Below are 18,700 nucleotides of genomic sequence, written 5' to 3'. Positions count from 1 at the left end.
GCTTTTCCGCTCTTCGCTTGCGGCGGCTCGATTATCATTCCACAGCTTGAAGGTCACAGCCGGTCAAAGACGAGAAAGCTCGTCGCGTGAGATTTCGGAGAAGCTTAAATTCGTTTGAATTCCAATTCGTACAAACTTTTTCATTAGAAAAAAAGCATATTTTTGCAACAAAAATCATGGATATGAAAGGAAAATTAACCGAAGAATCAACGTGGGCTCAGCTGCAAGGCTATTTCGACAATAACGGTTCTAAAATCAACATTGCCGAGTTATTTCAAAAGAATCCCGATCGATTCGATAAATTGAGGTGAGTGTATTCCACAAGTTCTGTTATGACCTTTGAATGACCTTGACTTCACTCAAAACTTCGCTCACTTTCTATATTGCTTTTCCTGCAAATTTCTTTTACTGTCTTTCAATCTCTTGTTAATAATTGAACGTGAAATTTAGAAATGCAATTGGATGCAACAATTACATAAAATAAATTCGATATTTCGTCAGAGAATTGTAATCGGATCCTACATGAATCCCGTTACTCGTATTAGTTTTCCCGTTCTCGATTCTGTTTCCTCTATAATACAAAATTGTTCATATCATTCCAACGATTCAAACTAAAATAACTTTGACTAGAAATCGTTTATGACAAGTAAAATCCCATGATTTGACTAAATTAGCATAAGGACAACAAAAAATAGAGAAGATGAATAAAAATAGATCTTTCAAATAATTTGTTGCATTATCTTTCATATTTTTTATAAATTTTCTCAAATAATTAAAAGGACAAATTTTGTGCTCAACATGGAATTAACTGAAATAATAAATTGTAGACCTAACTTTGTAGATTCAATAAGAAAATTAATAATTTAAATAAACAACATTGAATGGAAAATGACTCAACATGCTTTTGATAAAGGAAAAATATTTGTTTGTGACCTGCTACATTTATTATTTGTGGATGAACAAACTGTTTTGCATTGCACAGCTTGAGCTTGGAGACTCCTCAGGATGGACCGATACTGTTGGATTATTCCAAGAATCGTGTTGACGATGAAGTACTCCGACTTCTGTTTGAGCTGGTAAAACCAAAATGTTGTATTTTCTTTGAAATTCTGTGAGGAGTCCTTATCGAATAATAATGTTAAAAAATTGTATTGTTGCAAGGCACGAGCCAGGAAAATTGAACAGGCTAGAGATGCCATGTTTGCTGGAGAAAAAATCAATTTTACTGAAAACAGAGCCGTTCTTCACACTGCTCTGCGTAACAGGAAAAATTCACCTATCATGGTCGATGGCAAGGATGTCATGCCAGATGTCAATGCTGTTCTTGCCCACATGAAAGAATTCACGAATCAGGTATGCATGACACATGACATTCAGAAACAATTTACAGACAATATCCAATTCAAATTTTTTTCTATGGAATCCTAAAAAATAAGACAATCCTAAATTCTGTGATTTTTGAAAATAAGTTTGTATTTGTCAAAAGTTTATATTATTTCACAACGAATGAGATCACTATCAAATTAAAAAAAATATATATCAACTTAAAGATTTGTGTATGAGTTTGGATACCTGGGAAGTTTTTGCACAAGTATTTACTTCTATTGAAATTCTTCCAATTTTTCACTAAATGTCTTATTTTGATGTTTCAGTGATTATTGGAGTAGTGAAAAAATGATGAAATAGTTGACGCAATATGATGCAACAAAGATTCAATACATAGAAATTTGCGTTTTTAGTATATTTTCATTCAAAAGATCTGAATAATCATATTTAGCCTTTATTATTCAGGTTCTGTCCAAAGAATGGAAAGGTCACACGGGTAAAGCAATTGAGGATGTTGTCAATATTGGTATAGGAGGCTCAGATCTGGTAAGTAATATAGTTAATCCCTCAAACTAGATTCATGTGGGCTATATATTTCGAATTTTTCATGAAAAACGCCTTTTAATTGTTTTCTATGATTTTTCGTTTGATAAATTTTGATGAAGGATATTTACTGTTTCAGGGTCCTCTGATGGTGACCGAAGCCCTCAAACCTTATCAAGTTGGGCCACGGGTTCATTTCGTCAGTAACATTGACGGTACCCATATTGCAGAAACATTGAAAAAACTTAATCCAGAAACGACTCTTTTCATAATAGCTTCGAAGACGTTTACGACACAGGAAACAATAACAAATGCGACTTCAGCGAAACATTGGCTTCTGCAACATTTGAAGGATGTAAGGAAATATCCCACATACTTTTCCATCTTTATAGTACGCTGAAATTGAGCAATTCCAGGAAAAACCCCAATTTTCTCTTCAATATAAAACTATTTTTTCATAGCAAAAAAACAACACACAAAAAAGTTTCTCTGTTGAATTTAATTTACGCCAAATGAATGAACAAATGAATAATATGACAGATTAATGGATATGCATTGTTACTGAATTATTTCAGGACTCCTCAGTCGCCAAGCACTTCGTCGCTCTATCGACTAATAATGCGAAGGTCAAGGAATTCGGTATTGACGAGAAAAATATGTTCGGATTTTGGGATTGGGTAGGTGGACGTTATTCTCTCTGGTCCGCTATCGGTTTATCCATTTGTCTTTTCATTGGTTTCGACAATTTCGAAAAATTGCTGGAAGGAGCGCATTTCATGGACCAACACTTCCGTACGGCTCCGCTGGAGAAAAATGTAAGAAGCAAAGAGCAAATGAAATTTGTTTTATCAATGACAATGATTAAGCGTGAAAAAACCATGATTTATTCAGGCTCCAGTAATTCTTGCGGTCCTTGGAATTTGGTACCACAATTTCTACAAAGCAGAGACTCATGCCTTGCTCCCGTACGATCAGTATTTGCACCGTTTCGCCGCATATTTCCAACAAGGCGACATGGAAAGCAATGGAAAATACGTGACTCGTTCGGGCGCAACCGTTAATTATTCCACCGGTGAGAAAATCAAATTTACGAGTCGAAAACTCGTATTTCCGCCAGGAAAAGTCTTGAGAAAAGCCTAAATCTTCCATTTATCGCAAAATTTCAGGTCCAATCGTTTGGGGAGAACCAGGAACGAATGGCCAGCATGCTTTCTACCAATTGATTCATCAAGGTACAAGATTGATCCCAGCGGATTTCATTGCTCCTGTCAATTCGCATAATAAGGTAAACTCACTTAAATGCTTACATAAAAAATTGCGATTGGTCATCATTCCTTGTTTTACGAAGAAAATAACTTCGATCGCTGTTTTTTGACGTACGTTTAGAGGCAAGATTCTTCTCAGTCCACTGTATTTACGGTTTTGTGCTCTATTCGCGTGATTTTTACTCGCAAAGGTTGAAGGGACTCTCCATCATAAAATTCTGCTTGCGAATTTCCTGGCTCAAACAGAGGCTCTGATGAAAGGCAAGAGTGCTGCTCAGGCGCAGGACGAGTTGGAAAAATCCGGTATCTCCGCCGAGCAAGTTAAGCAATTGTTGCCTCATAAAGTATTCGAAGGAAACCGACCGACCAACAGTTTACTTGTTAAATCAGTCACACCATTCACACTTGGTGCCATGATCGGTAAGTTTTTTCGACTTAAACTAAAAATCATGGCGAAACAATTTGCAACACAAATTCTTCCGAATTCCATCGTTGAAGCATTGGATTGATTTATGAATTTTCTGTTAAATTTCAGCAATGTACGAGCACAAGATCTTTGTTCAAGGAGTTATGTGGGACATAAACTCGTTCGATCAATGGGGGTGAGTCAACATTTGTTTTTGCATCAATGAGAAATTTTTTCGACGCGAAACGCTTTAAAAACCTAATCCGTTTGATTCAGTGTGGAATTGGGGAAACAATTGGCAAAAGCGATCGAGCCGGAGTTGAACAACGCAGATAAAATCACTAGCCACGATTCGTCGACGAACGGTTTGATCGGTTTCATCAAGGCTCACAGTGCTTAATCAAGCAGCAAGGATTCGTGTCGATCCTTGTCACGCGTGTAGCATCGATCATCGAAGTGAAGAGGAATGAAAACGCTGGCTAGAATACTGCCGATGCTGCGTAACGAATCCAGCATCGTATTGTTACCAGACTATTATTCATTAGTTAACAAGGCCTGATTAGATTCATCATCATCACCAAGTCCCAGTCCCCTATCTGCACGAGAAATTAGGACGGCCAGAGAATATTTGAGAACTTGGTAAGAGGATACTCGTGGAAAATTCATTCAGTACAAAAACACAAAAACAAACAGTTTCGAAATCTCGAGTTAAAACTCGTCTTTTAATTCATATCGCACATTCGTGCAGAGAATGTTTCGTTGAATAAATTCCTCGCGAAACGATCTTAAGACTATATTAATTGGTTGAAGTATTGTAATTCGTCGTACATATGATTATCAGCTGGCGTCATGCTCTAGTTGTATTGCCATAATTGTATTTATGTATAACTGCTTATTAGAAAACTCTGCGGAACAGATAAACGATGGTGGGCGTTACCGTCGCGACTCGGTTAATTTTTTGTGTGGTCTCAGGAATTAACTTCTTTTTTGTCAAAGGCATTTCAGGACTTCATTGCTTCGAAATTGCTCGAGGTACTTATTTTTCGAATGAAGAATGAGCCGGGTTGTCATGCGAATACACAAAGGAAAAAAATAGGTTTTTTTTTATAAAAGTTTTACAAAAAACACGTACTTCAGAATATTTAAATCACGTTTTAATAAAGATTTTTTCTTACACTCCTCATTCGACTGATTTAGACTTTATTTTCGTTCGCGAATCTAAAACCGTATTTTTGCGAGGTACGTTTTAGGCACCAGGCGTCATATTTGTAATCCGTTTCGCCGAAGCTGTCACAGAAATTAATATATTGTTACCACTCGATATATCGTTAAAGTATGGAAAACTTATATTGAAATAACGATTGTCGTTATAGCCTATGAGAATAAAAACTGGTTTGCACAAATCAGAGAGTCATCGTAAACGTGTTGACGTTTGTATTAATAAAAAAGAAAATAATCGTCTTCTCTCATTTTCCTTATTTCCCGGCTCGTCACCCAAGGCCACCAAACAAAGAGATAGGAATATTTTTATCAAGCTACTCTAAGATTTATAAGTTTGGAATAAATTTGGATAGGATTTTCCTGATATATAATGAAAGATAAACAGCCGCGTGCTATTTGCATTTTAACGAAAAATGAATCATATGATGAACTCCGCCAAATATAAATGCGTATGAGATTATCGTGTCATCATATACAGGATGCCCAATAATCGACGATCGAAACCAAATTTTGAATCCCGAGCGAAACGTCGCACGGTCGCACCTTTCAATTTTTTTTGTTTTATTTCACATTGATATTTCGATTTTTCATTATCAACGTTGATCACTTCTCTGGTAGGTCCATTTTTTGTGCTGGGTAAAATTCAATCGTTAGGGCAGTATACAGTCGGTTCATTGCGAAACTTGGAAAGACCCACTTTTTGAATGAGGATAATCGAGTAGTGACGGCCAGTCGTGAGACAACCTGTACACAGTACATAGATTAAAAAAAGAGGAAGGCACATCTTCGAGGATGTACATTGTCCTCAATAATAGTGCTCAATACTGTCTCTTACGCCGCGTAGTGGCAGTGGACACATGTTCTCTTTTTTTGTCTCGTTTCAGTTTGTTTGTTTAGTCGAGAGAGAGGAGTTTACATTTAGTTGTCAGCGCGAATGGGATTTTTCCCATTTGAAAGAAACAAATGGATTTTATAACGACAATGTATGATATTTGGGAGGAGAAAATTCTACAAACTCTAAATTTGAGCGGAATTAAACATCGGTATGAATTTATTCTGATGCAGTTTATTATTGCGGATATCAAGAGACATAACCCCAAACCCTTTGTATGGTTCGAAAACGCTGATTTGAAAATAACTGTTTTGGCAATTCGACACTTGCTGTTAATTATTTTTTCCTCATCATTCGCAATCCAGGCGCGAAAATTCTCTTACTTGACAATACTCTGAAAGACTACTTTGATGCCTTCCACTTTAGCAACAAATAACGATTGTTATGATCCCAACGTACAGTAAAAAGTTCTCGAGGTTAAAGTAATTAAAAAATCATTGAATATCTGAAGCAGAAATGAAAAAATCATTTAGACAACATCATCAGTTTTATTTATTCAGAACCATTTTTTGATAACTACTCAAATGATTCTACTATAGAACAGTGTTGATTACAAAAACAATTGACTTCCATTTATTGATGTAGACAAATCGTCTATGATCATCATAAATCGGAAGAGGAAATTACTGTTGAGGAACATGCTCAAACATTGCATGTTGATAAAGTGTCAGAGTGATACAAATTTTCCATTACAACTCGTATAAATAATCAAAAATGTGTATTCTCAGAATATTGAAAAACCAAACCTAAGAGTTTTGAAGAGATCGGTTTTCCTAGAGCAAAAAAAATCTTGTCAAATATAACCATTTTTTAAAGGCTCTAGTTGAAGTTGCTTCCCTAAACAATTCTTGTGCAGTTATTTCACTGATTTTTTAAAGGTTAATTGACTTTTTGAACTTGCAGAGAAAATGCAAACTCAGGCCTATGGTTGGGACCTTTAATAGGTCTGTGCGCAGCAGCTACTATTCTCAGGGAGGAAAATAGTTATTCTGAAATATGTTTGATCGTGGGAATAACCGGTGTAGGACTTGTAATAAGTTGTCTATGTTTATATACTCGACTCTGGTTATTGAGCGATAAAACAGATGTACGAGATTTCCAAATTTTATATTTTCTGCCTTCTGGTGTATCTTCCATGCTTTTTCTACTATGGGCCAACAAAGGTATATCCGTTATAATATTCATTAGTGTTATTGTTCTGGAATAAACTTTTTCATATTTGCTGCCTTTGGAGGTATCTGAAAATGAAATATCCACAAAAGTTTGCGACCCAATGAAATTCTTAAAAATACCCAGTATAAAACCAAAAGTTTTCTCAAAAATTCAAACTAGAAGCAATTTAATCACAAGAACATTATATTTGACTCATTGAAATTCCTTGTTTTCTCATGAAAAACGAAAAAATGAAATAAGATTTCATTCCATTCCAAAAATACCAAAACATTCGACTTGAAAAAATAATTTTAAAACAACAAATTTTGCATGATTTTTTCTACTCATAATACGTGTTATTTTTCCTAAGTGACTATACATTTTGTTAAATGAAGTGCAGGACTGCTGGCAAGCGTATCCTGGGGTTTGGGAGTCGGGACAATGAGCACATGGGGTGTTGTTCAAACAATGTCTTGTTTTCCCGGTTGTTTTACAATCGGCGAAGCTACCACAGTCATGCACGGCATTATATTGTTTATCCTGTCAGCCGTAACTAATTTACCCCTCAGATACCATTTGCCACCTATCCATGATGACGATATCGCTACCACGATACTCCAAGTGAGTATTGTCGAATAATTCTTTGTAAACTCTGGGTCACTACCCTTAAGTTAATTAATCAATACTAAATTAATTTTGAACAATCCTGAGCCTATCGTGTTCCTGGGTCATAAAGTCCACAATCGAAGCGACCCGGGCTCAATGAAAATTGTAGTAACCCAGCGTTAACTTCATTCAATATCAACAATCTTGCTGAAATTTTCTTACACAATATTGTTTTTACAGGTGGGCATGCTCTACGTGGCTCTAAACTGCCTTCTGTGTGGATTTTTCCCAAAACTGAGGTCAACAAAAAATTTCTATTTGTTGATTGTCGGCGGTCTGGCACTTTTGCTTGTGCCGGTACTTCATATTTTATTGGACAGAAGCCCATTGGTTTGGATCGTTTTATACGTATTTGGGAGTTTAACAACGGTGAATTTCTCACTTTTTTACAGCATTTTATGTAAATTAGAGAACACAATAAACGTTGAGGTTTTTCCCACAGAGACTCAAAGTCCAATTATTAGATTATGTTTAGGCAAGAACTGAAAACTTGGTATTGACGTTACAATATATTGTCTCGAATTAGTGAAGACTCGGGACCGAAATTTTGCTGTCCAAAGTTTCGGAACATTTACGTTATAGGAAAAAGCGAATAATTGTATTATGAGCAAACTGCTAAAATATTCGTTTTCGTACACTGATATGTTACTTCAAAAATGATTCCAGATTATTCTTCTCTTGTACTGGGCCTTTTGTTTGGTACTGGGCATCGGTGTTTTGGCTTATCAAATTCTATTAAGCTCACACGCGACGAGTGTAACTCGTAAAAGTTTCCACTTGTTGGCAGTACTTGTTTACGTTCCCGGCTTCATATGGCAGCCGACCTTTCTCCATTTGGCCAGCGGTATTGTAATGGGATTGTTCGTCATGCTGGAAGTAAGCACCAAAAAAGCTTGTTCGAAGAAATATATCGTTCTAAGAGATTCGAGCTGAATAATTATTTGTAAAAAATGTAAATATTGATGTTGAAATTTTGTTTCCAGCTCATGCGATTTTTCCGTATCCCTCCACTGGCAGAAGCCCTTGAAAAAGGATTTTCGGTGTTCGCTGATGAAAAGGATTCGTCGATATCTCTGACGCCTCTGTATCTTTTGGCCGGTATTTCATTTCCTCTTTGGATGCCAACGACTCATCTCGAGTTGCTGCCACTTATGAGTGGCGTTTTGACGGTTGGCCTGGGGGACTCGGCTGCCAGTTTTTTCGGAACTAAATGGGGAAAGAACAAATGGCCTGGCTCAGAAAAAACCATCGAAGGCACCGCAGCTTGTATTGCTTCCCAATTGCTATTTATTTATAGTCTCGGAGCATTCGGTACGTTCTTTTCCTTAATTTTTTTCTTTAGCTAAATTCCTGATCGCTGTGTATTTAGTTAATTACTCCGTAAAACTCTACCAAACATTCAAGTCAGAAATAATTCAATTAAAAATTTCCATTAGACAATTCTAATGTCAAAACTTGAGATCAGATATTCGTAATGATAATTTTCAAACAGGTTTTACGAACGGTTTTTGGCCCTTGGTCCGAGGAACCTTGGCAGTTACTGGAATATCATTGGTCGAGGCGAGAACCAACCAAGTTGACAATTTGGCACTGCCGCTTCTAATGTACTTCTGTCTTGTTATTTAACACGATAAGGGTTCAAGAAGACTCACACGTTTTACACGCGTTTACCAAAAATGAAAAAAATGTATCGAAATATGGGAATGTTCCCATAGGAAAATCTCATAAATTACATTGCAAAGCACACGTTTGAAAAACGCTAAAAGAAACAACAGAGATAAAGAAAAAAATCTTACTAACTCGTTGAGATGTATTGAAGGATATACCGATCAATTTGAAAATCTGAGTCTAGCAAAGTCGAGACTCGTAACACCACTTTCAAGACGGTAAACTGCGCCAGTTTCGAACAAAACATAATAACAGTAATCTCAATAGATAACCGTGTCTCGATGGCTAAAAATGGTTGTACGATTATAATTTAATATTACTATCGTTATTATTGATAATTTTCAAACGACTGACGTTTACACTTTACATTAGAAAATATTTTTCAGTTGTTGTCTGTGAATATATATCAAGTATATGTAATTTAAGCGGTGTTTGGTAGAATAACAAGTTTTTTTCGTTGTTATTTGTCACGGATGTTGAAGTTTGCATCGATCGAGGACTCAAAAAGGTTTCCTGCGCTTTGAGTTGTTGAAATATTCTGACACTCAAGTTCTCTAGCTCCAAAAAGTGTCTGACCAATTTCCATAAAGTTGTGTAACACTTTATCTGGAAAATTATAATAAAAAAAAAAAAACAAGCTACTGTCATAAGAAACGATGCGAACTTCAGTAACGCGTGATTATAGTCCGCTCATTTTGTTTAAATGTACAAAATTTCTATCGACCGATCGTACAAGAGAGTGGCGAAATATTGTTGTTAATTATTGTTCCAAATAACACAATTATTTTCATATGTATGCATATATATAATATATAAATAAGCGTTGTTCTTACACACCGTATGGTAAGCATTACATAGAAGAGAAGAAAGATAAAACCGGTACCATTGAGAATTCAACGAAGCACAAAGACAATCGATCCTCAGATTTGAACATTCTCGTGCTCCAATAACTTTTTGCATTCCCAATAATAGTGAGCACTGTCTCGAGGCCTTTTTTATACACAATTCGTATTGCGCGATTCGACGAATACGATGATAAATATTTTTATACAGGAATTCTTACCTTGGCCATTTATATCCGATGATGTTGGAAAAATGTCCTCGAGCGTCTTTGAGTTTTGAATTGATGTGTATGCAGGATTATTACGCGGAGTTATAACGCTCGTCTCAATTGATTTCTCTCAATTTAAAAAAAAAACACAAATGTAATTGAGTTGCGTTTAATTCCAACGTCGAATTTCTGTGTATGATGGCACATGTTTTTGTCAATGGCTCCTACGAGCCAGTTAAATTAATGAAGTTTCATTATCTTTATCATAAGCTTTATTCCAATTAGAATAGAACGAGTGACGACTCGTTATTTATTTTCGAACTACGATTTGTGCCAATATGTTGAAAAAAACTTCACCTTTCAGATATCCAACGTTAATTCAATTGATGTTTAATATTTGCTGTGAAATATAAGATTTTCATGTACACCACAGAGCAAGTCAATCGACCTTTTATTTGTAAACCATGACATTCTAGAAAATGACGAAGAATATGGAGAATTGATTATGAATTTAAAAACTACAGTCTCGATTAAAACAAAACTTTAAAATATTCTCAACCAATTAAGGGTGAATGATACAAAAGTCGAAATAATTAGAAATTGATCAAATTTGGTGATAATGTTCTTCAACATCAAGTGCGAAAACACAAATTTTTTCAAAATTTTCTTCTGTTTAGTTATCGAGTAATTACGCATTAAAGCAGATTTCTTATGCCCGGAATGTATACCTATATATATGGAAACGCTATGCTTATACACGTGAACTTTAGTGATCAATTACTCGATAACTGTACAGAAGAAAAATCTTAAAAAATTTGTATTGTCAAATTTGGCACTAAAGAATATGTTCACCAAATTTTATAAAATTCTGATCATTTTGAATTTTTTAATGTTTTTAGCATGGTCTAGCATGGCAACATTGTATCGCCTGTGCAATATATCCTTAATACAAACTTTGATCTTTTATAAGTGAAAAGTACAAAATATTTTTCCTACTATAATTTTCTGACTAGTTCGTTGATAATTTTTGAAATCTGACACCATCGAATTTTTCTGATTGGTTTATTTACTAACTGGAAACCCACTTTCGAATTATCGGCACTGATTCGACAGTGGCTTGAAAACCCCACAATCCTTATGACCCCAAGTTAGTGTGACATTATGGCAAGGTAGGTTTGAATATTATGATACATTAGTACTATTTTTATACAGAAAAAAAATTGTAAGTAGTTTTTTTTAAAATCGTGTAGGTGGAGTAAATTGGATGAAAGTTTTACAGTTTACATTATTTTATTGACCGCACAGCCTTAAAATCTGTTCACATACAGTAGCATTTCCGTACGTAACCATTGCTCCTCCTTTTTTTCTCTTTCCTCATTTTTATTCGAACAAAGAAAAATGTCGCGAAACGTACAAATGGCACTAAACGGATCGAAACTACAATCTATTTGCATCTTCAGTGAAATGAAAAATGTGTTTTTGTCATAAGAATCGATAACCAGTTGGATTCAAACGTTTTCTATAACACACTTGATCATTCTTATTCTACGCGAGGATTATTCTCGTTTCGTTTCTCCGACAATCAATATATTTATTATAATACACCGCGAATCTCTCGATTCCACAGAACCTGCTGCTGAAAAATTTCCGTTCTGTGAGTTCAGTCTCCGTGAAAACGAGAGAAAAAGCCAAAATTTGGTTGTTTTTTGTTGTTTTTGCAATAATCTACCAGAGCTAATGAATAATAATCATTTCGGTAATTATTCGTACAGTAATAATAAAGTTTTAAATACGGAGATTCTGATAAAACTTTATCATTATCGTAGCTTCTTCGTACAATAAATTGAACGAACGAGACACTCTTTTTTTCAAAATATCAACATTTTCCGTTTGTTCCTCTGTTTTATTCTCGAGTAGTCTAATGATAATTTGATATTTAGTCGAATGGATTTTTCGTATTTCATTCATCAGTTCATATCGGTAGGGAAATCTGATATAAGACGCGAGTGTCTCTGTTCACCGATACATTAATTTCCATCCATTTCTCATTGGATTTTTGATGGACCAATTTCATTTGTTTACTCAATGTTTGCTTCACACAAACTTTGACAAAAATATTTCGTGCATTAGCTACGTTACATTAAGTTGTTTGGGCTTTGCTTATTGACTTGCGTGAGACGATCAAGATCAAATGATAAAAACCATATGAAAACCATTGCGTTTTTATAATGTTGATACTGTACGTGGCGAGATATCGATCGAGTATGAATTTTTATCCTTAACTATTCAGGGCAACGGGAGGGAGGGAGGGAGGGCAGGTGAATGTTTATCGTTGCACAGTTAAGGTACATATTTCATGAGTTTTCATATGTACGCGGTCAATTACAGCACTCGTGCCCCTACGGTTTTTCTTAAAATATATTATAATCAATAAATATGAATAGAGCTTTTTTCCATATAGTATAATAATCAGAGGCATCAATTACATATGTACAATCGCAAGGATAGACCGATACATGATTCTGGTCTTCTCTCTACCAATCTCTCTTTATCGTTCATTCCGCAGATCAATGAATTTCTCGACAACAATTATAAAGCCCGTGAAACTTTCGATTTTATCATTATTTTAAATGCGTCATTAGTTATATCGAATATTCATACGAGTTGACACTTGTAAAATTTTCATTTCAGAAAAATCAGTCAATTTAAACAAAGTTACTATTTGGTACTTTCAATATTTTTCAACTAAAATTTTTCGTTCAAGAGACTAAAACTGAAATGATGTTATTGTGAATAGAGAATTAAAAAAAAGGGGGAGGGGGAGTCACTGATTTTTCTGAAACTATCCAATTTTTCGACGTTCATTTTTGTCACGAATGCCCAAAAATTAATATCACTCGAGGTCGACACTTAATCGTTGAATTTTTATGACTTCGTTCTCGCTATGCAGTCACTGCATTCGCGTTCGTCACACTAATTTTTTTTGGATTTTTTTTCTAATACCGCGCCATTAAGCATTTGAAACGAGCCGCCAGCAAGATTTTCTCGATTTCATGAATTTATGCGATTATACAGTTTGGCGCGCGAGAGGAACTTATTTTTGCTTGGTTTTTTTTATTGAAGTAACGAAAAGCCGATAGTAAGCCTCGAAGAAAAGCTCATTACGTTCTTTCCTTCCATGTCAACCTTTTTAAACAGATTTTTGTTCCTAGTTTTCTACAAATTTTTATAAAAATATCAAATAAAAAGACCAAGGAAAAACGGATTTTCAAAAAATCCCAACGGACTCAATCTGCTGCGTGAAAAAAGTAAGCGCGACGTTGAAGAGCTTCTCTTAAAGCTTTGATTCCTTCAAATGTAGAACAGTACAAAAAATCGAATTTCATTGTGTCGCGAAAGCAAACGACTCCGTGTGGTCATTGAAAATCGTATAAATTGAATTCAAACACGAATTCACTTGAAGGTGAAAGATTTTTGAAAAATAAATCATTCGTTGCATGGTTCGATGAAGTGAAAAAATTGCGACACAAAACGAAATCTTCAATTACAAAGTTACAACATTTGGTTTAATTTGACGTACTTCGAATGTTCCTTTGAATAATTTTCAATAACCACGTGGCAACATTCACTTTTGGCTACAATAAAATTCTGAAGAAAGATATTTTTCGTACTTTAGTGTATTTGTAGTAGAACAGATCTAGAAAGATTTTTGTATGGTGCAATTCTTAATACTGAGCCGATTATGCGTGACGAGATTTTTGAATTTGTAATTCGCTCAATCCCCTGACTGAAAAATCACGACTATTTTAACTTCTCTCTTCCCATCGTGTTTGTCCGCTCTCTCCCTCTCTTTCTGCGTCTCCGTTGTATATTTGAGCCTGATGTAAAACGCACTAGTGACGGCGAGTGTAGTTACAATTATAAAATGGAGCTAATCGTCCCTCCTCGCGCGGCTTATCAGAATGTTTTGTTATTTTTCTTTTTCATAATGGGAATGCGTAGATTGGTTGAAATGGTGGGAGCTTATTTGTATAGACGACACGGGGGAACATGCACCGGTTTTTTGGGATTCAGGGCTGCTTCTTCTTCTTCTTCTTCTTTTTTAGCATATTATTTTTGACGAAGGATCGATGAAAATGATCCTAAGGAAGTCTGCTGGAGTATTTGGGGAGTTCTTTGGTTGGCTCACGTTTCGAAAAACGACGATGCAACAGCAGCGATCCGCTTACTCCTTCAACTTGTGCCAATAAGCGATCTGTCGTCGAGGCGAGCTCCACACCTCGTTCCAATGATTCAGTGCTGGTCCTTGACACCTCGTACCGCCCAATTCCAATCGCCCAATCACCTGATGATCATTTTTTTCATTAGAATTTCATATCCAAATTATTCGATTTCAACCACATTTTTCATCAAATTATTTTTATTTTTTTCTTAATTATTGAGAATATCCAAGAATTTTCAACCAACATTTGACAATCGGGGACTTTTCGGGGCTTTCCTTAAAAAAAAAAAACTCCACAATCGGGGCTTTGATGCCTATTTTGAGACTCAGGCCGTCGTTTTCGCGATTTTTGAGGAAAATATGCCTTCGACAGCATTTTTATTTCTCATTTTACGTCCCTGATGTTATAAGTTGAGCTATATTGTTGGAATATTTCAAAAAAATGGTATAGAACTGACCTCATTTTTGGTAAGGCGATCCCAATCAAGAAGCATGAATTCGAGAGTGATATCAGCGAGACCAACAGCCTCAATTGGTATTTCAAAAATGAATGACTCGTTGAAAATGGGACTGAGAGTGCGTTTTTTCACGTGAGTCTTTTTCTTCGAGATGCGTTGAGAATTGCACAGCAAATATATTTTAACGTAAGGATCCGCGAGTCCGGTGACGTCCATTTTCGGTAGGTTTCTCGCTTTTAGTACGACGACTGTCATTCGTTTTGTAGCGGGTTGCCAACAGAGAGAAACCAGTAATTCCCCTCTGCCTTGCGACTGAATCTGTAAATTGAACAAATTTTTCATTTTTTTTTCATTCCACGTAATTTTCTTTTACCAACTGAAATTATCCAGCTTTTTTTCCTTACCTTCAAGCATCTTGGACAAATGTCACGATAAAGCGATATTTGCTGATTGTCCGCATCCTCCAGATTATTTACGGATGCTAAATCGAACACGACTTCGCCTATAATGTCGTCGCGAGAATACCTGTCGAAGCTCAGCACCACGAAGTGAAGACTGATTTTCTGTAAATCACCCAGTTTGTTTTAATCACTTTTGTGAATTTCAGAATCACCTTACTGTATACTTTTTCGAATGTGGGCCCTCAAAATAGCGTCAAAAACGAGCCCATCATTCTTGTGAACACAAAATGCCTCGCACATCTAAAAATGATTCTTGCTTGGGTGCCTTTTTCTTCATTTTTTTCACAAAATTGATATTCGTCCAAAAACCACTTAATACTGGAAAATTGATTCTCAATGCCAGACAATTTCGAAATTCATTTAACGTCATGTGACACAAATTGCTTTTTTTGAGTTGGAGTCGTAATTATAGTCAAAAAACACGAGTGGTTATTACGAGCGTAATTTTAATGCATGTATGCAAAGATTGGATGAAATTTCAATTGTGACGACAGAATGCGCATAAAAATAATCGAGGGCTTCCGTGCTTAATAGCTTTTGGAAAAAAAATTCTTCATTTTTAAACATGAAAAAAATAAGTTTTTTTCAACCGAGGAAAGTGTCTTACGCACCTGTAACTGAGTCGGTGAGATTCCAAAGAACGTAAAATCTTCGTCATAAACAGGATCGCGAGTATTTCGCAACACTCTGGTTTTGACTCTGTGTTGTTTATCGGGGAATAACTGAAGTTTCACGTAAGGATCGCTGGTAACGTGTTGTTGTCCTCGAGCCGGCAGGCCGATGCACTTAACGACAGTGACGACGAGGGCGTTCTGATCGGCTTGATAACGAAGTTTGAACATCAATTGGCCGAGGCCATCTTTGTTCGAGTCGTTGTTAGGGGATCGGCCGCCTTCGGATTTCTCACTCGATTCCAATTCCGCCTTGTCTCTTTCGTTTTCCAAGCTGAGGGTTATTTCCCCCGAAGGTGTTTGTACAGGCGACTGGCCACCGTTAGCCGAGGGCGTTCTCGGCTGTGACGAAAGATTGTTCGAGTGCTGCGACGTCTGCGAGCCCGTCGGACTCGGTGTTTCTCCGGTCCCCGTTCCCGGCGGACTTTTCGCCGGTCCAGTCGGACTCGGACTCTTTTTCAAATAATGACTCGTACTTCCCGGACTTTTAACCGCCGTAGGCTTTCGATGGGGCGGCCGAAATGCCAGTGATTTGTCGATACTCAGTTTAACGTGCTCGCGACGTCGACAACATAACCAACGGGTCATCGCCGCGACGCACACACCACTCGCGATACCCATACATATCACTACCGTGTACGCTGTCGTCGCTGAAAACCAATTATCATCTACAAACGATAATCTTGTTGAAATTAACCATTTTTTGGCATCGCCTCCTAGTGCTGTACAAATTTAATCAATCGTCGGCTACTACCATTTTCTCGCTCGAAACGGTCGAAAAAAAAGCACTCAATAATTCGATGAACGAAAAAAATTCATTTTTTCGAACATAACCTCTACAACGTGGTCAAAAACGAGCCTAATTTTCTCTTCGACATAAGCGTTCCTTTTATATAAAAAAAAATAGCTTGTTTCGACACAAAAGCACGTGTATTGGAAGCTATAAGTCGGACCACAGCATCACCAGAAAATACAGGAACGCAGCAAAACAATATTTTTTCGAGATTAAATTTCTCCGTTAATTTGGAACGGCTGAGTTTCAATTCGTCACCGCGTTAAACAAAAATGATTTTGCAAATAGACGATCCGACAAACACTCGTATCTGTCAAGACGAATAGTCCGTTACGGCAAAACGTCGCGGTCAAAATTTCATCATCTTTTAACAACCGTTGATACGTTGCTTTTCAGTATTTTTTATTGTTTTGGTTTTTCTAAAAACTCTCATCAACAAGTATTCAGAATTTGCCATGTTTTTTCGGGATTCAATTTGTTTTGCTGCGACTGGATTAAACAAAACAAAAATCTTATTCCAACTTTACTGAATTGCGCCGACTGCGGATTTGGTCCGAACGATCCAACGGTAGTAACCCACACTCTTATGAATTATTGTCATTTTTGTTCTTAATTTATTATGACGATATGAATCCGTCGCCGTTGAAAGTGTTTAATCAATCGTGTATTTCGAATTTCTATTTTTGACGTATTTTATGAACCAGAGAGGGAAAAACCGGAGAAGAAATTGAACCTCCGACGAGTTCGGACGTTCCATTTTTTTTCATTGAAGTTTCGTGACAAGGTGATTTCTCATTTACGAATTCCGAGTCAAATGAAAGTTCAAGATGGTGGAAAACCGTTAAACACAAACACGCCGCCGAACGCAATAGGTGTTCGTCCGTATCTACAACGATGAGTTTCGAGCAAATAACGATAAAAATCCGAAATAATGTTTGGCAGGTGGAGATAGAAAATAAAATATAAGGTGGTTTGAAAATCCGAGGAAATCGATGTTCTAACTTTAGAATAATGCTTTGTATATGTGTCACTCTCGTTTAACGTCAGTTCGCTAATAAATTTTTTCAATGTACGTTGCAAAATAGATGAATCAAAATAATAATCAATTGTTGAAATTCCGTGGCGGTTTGGTATTCGTCATGCAGGAAAATCCGCAATAATGCAATTCGTTTTCGATCGTCCATCTGGCATGAAAAAAAATCTCATTGTGCAGTCTAGAAGCATAAATCCACCGCAAAGAAATAGCAAAGTGAAGAAAAAGGGTTGGAATTTAACCGGAGTCTGACAAGAGTCGTGTATAGGATCGATTGCGAGAGATGACCAAGTACAGATGGAGAAGGTGGGGGAGAGAAAAAACATAAAGAAGGAGGAGGGGCCCAAGTTGCCCGGAATTGACGTTTCTCAGAAGAGGAGAAAATTCGTTACAAGTTTGAACAAAGGAAGCGAGTTACTGGTTTTAAGAATCGACGATTGAAAACAAGAATCGAATGATAAACAAGTGGGGAATGACAGAACGGTGCATGTTGCTTGACTTACCAGAATAAACGGGGCCCACGAGAGGTCCATCCTCCAAAACACCGTCGACCATTTTGGCCGCGTAATTAACACGCACCCGACACTTTTCGTATCACTATCGCGTTTATATATTAATAAAACGATGATTTCTTGTCTCCTTTCGATGACTTTCGAGGTGGATATTTACGGCGTGCAACCGTGCACCGATGAGTGTTCCAAAGTATCCGAAAGCAAAAGAGCCAACGCACCAATGAAGAAACGGATCAATAGAATCACCCCACCATACATTTCCTCACGGAGTTTGCGCGCAAAAGCTTTTACCCTGTTCTTATCAAGCCCTGATGCCCCTGATGTGTATTATAATACAAACTGAAAATCCTCCAACCACCA

At 36.6% G+C, this 18,700-nt stretch overlaps 3 protein-coding genes across 4 annotated transcripts; 2 read left to right on the top strand and 1 right to left on the bottom strand.

Moving 5' to 3' along the window:
- The first annotated feature begins 13 nt into the window (after positions 1-13).
- On the top strand, positions 14-5,001 carry Pgi (glucose-6-phosphate isomerase). Its single transcript, XM_043422566.1, has 11 exons — positions 14-307; positions 983-1,076; positions 1,162-1,353; positions 1,792-1,872; positions 2,009-2,224; positions 2,445-2,684; positions 2,761-2,941; positions 3,036-3,154; positions 3,326-3,554; positions 3,670-3,736; positions 3,817-5,001. The coding sequence occupies exons 1-11, from the start codon at positions 177-179 to the stop codon at positions 3,938-3,940; spliced, it is 1,674 nt and encodes a 557-aa protein (XP_043278501.1). The 5' UTR covers positions 14-176; the 3' UTR covers positions 3,941-5,001.
- Positions 5,002-5,397: 396 nt separating this feature from the next.
- Dolk (Dolichol kinase) lies at positions 5,398-10,622 on the top strand. Its single transcript, XM_043422567.1, has 7 exons — positions 5,398-5,804; positions 6,557-6,816; positions 7,206-7,426; positions 7,652-7,840; positions 8,138-8,347; positions 8,455-8,782; positions 8,964-10,622. The coding sequence occupies exons 1-7, from the start codon at positions 5,725-5,727 to the stop codon at positions 9,095-9,097; spliced, it is 1,422 nt and encodes a 473-aa protein (XP_043278502.1). The 5' UTR covers positions 5,398-5,724; the 3' UTR covers positions 9,098-10,622.
- Positions 10,623-11,461: 839 nt separating this feature from the next.
- Syt4 (Synaptotagmin 4) lies at positions 11,462-18,560 on the bottom strand. Of its 2 annotated transcripts, none has more exons than XM_043422569.1 (5): positions 18,332-18,560; positions 15,943-16,652; positions 15,275-15,433; positions 14,871-15,188; positions 11,462-14,535 (listed from the first exon to the last, which is right to left on the bottom strand). In XM_043422569.1, the coding sequence occupies exons 1-5, from the start codon at positions 18,381-18,383 to the stop codon at positions 14,416-14,418; spliced, it is 1,359 nt and encodes a 452-aa protein (XP_043278504.1). In that variant the 5' UTR covers positions 18,384-18,560; the 3' UTR covers positions 11,462-14,415. The 2 variants fall into 2 exon arrangements, with proteins under 2 accessions (XP_043278504.1, XP_043278503.1); XM_043422568.1 differs by having other exon boundaries at positions 15,943-16,670; positions 18,332-18,559.
- Positions 18,561-18,700: the final 140 nt, after the last annotated feature.

Source organism: Venturia canescens, chromosome 6 (genome assembly GCF_019457755.1).
Source record: "Venturia canescens isolate UGA chromosome 6, ASM1945775v1, whole genome shotgun sequence".
NCBI classification, from domain to species: domain Eukaryota; kingdom Metazoa; phylum Arthropoda; class Insecta; order Hymenoptera; family Ichneumonidae; genus Venturia; species Venturia canescens.
This window is presented reverse-complemented; position numbering and strand designations above follow the sequence as displayed.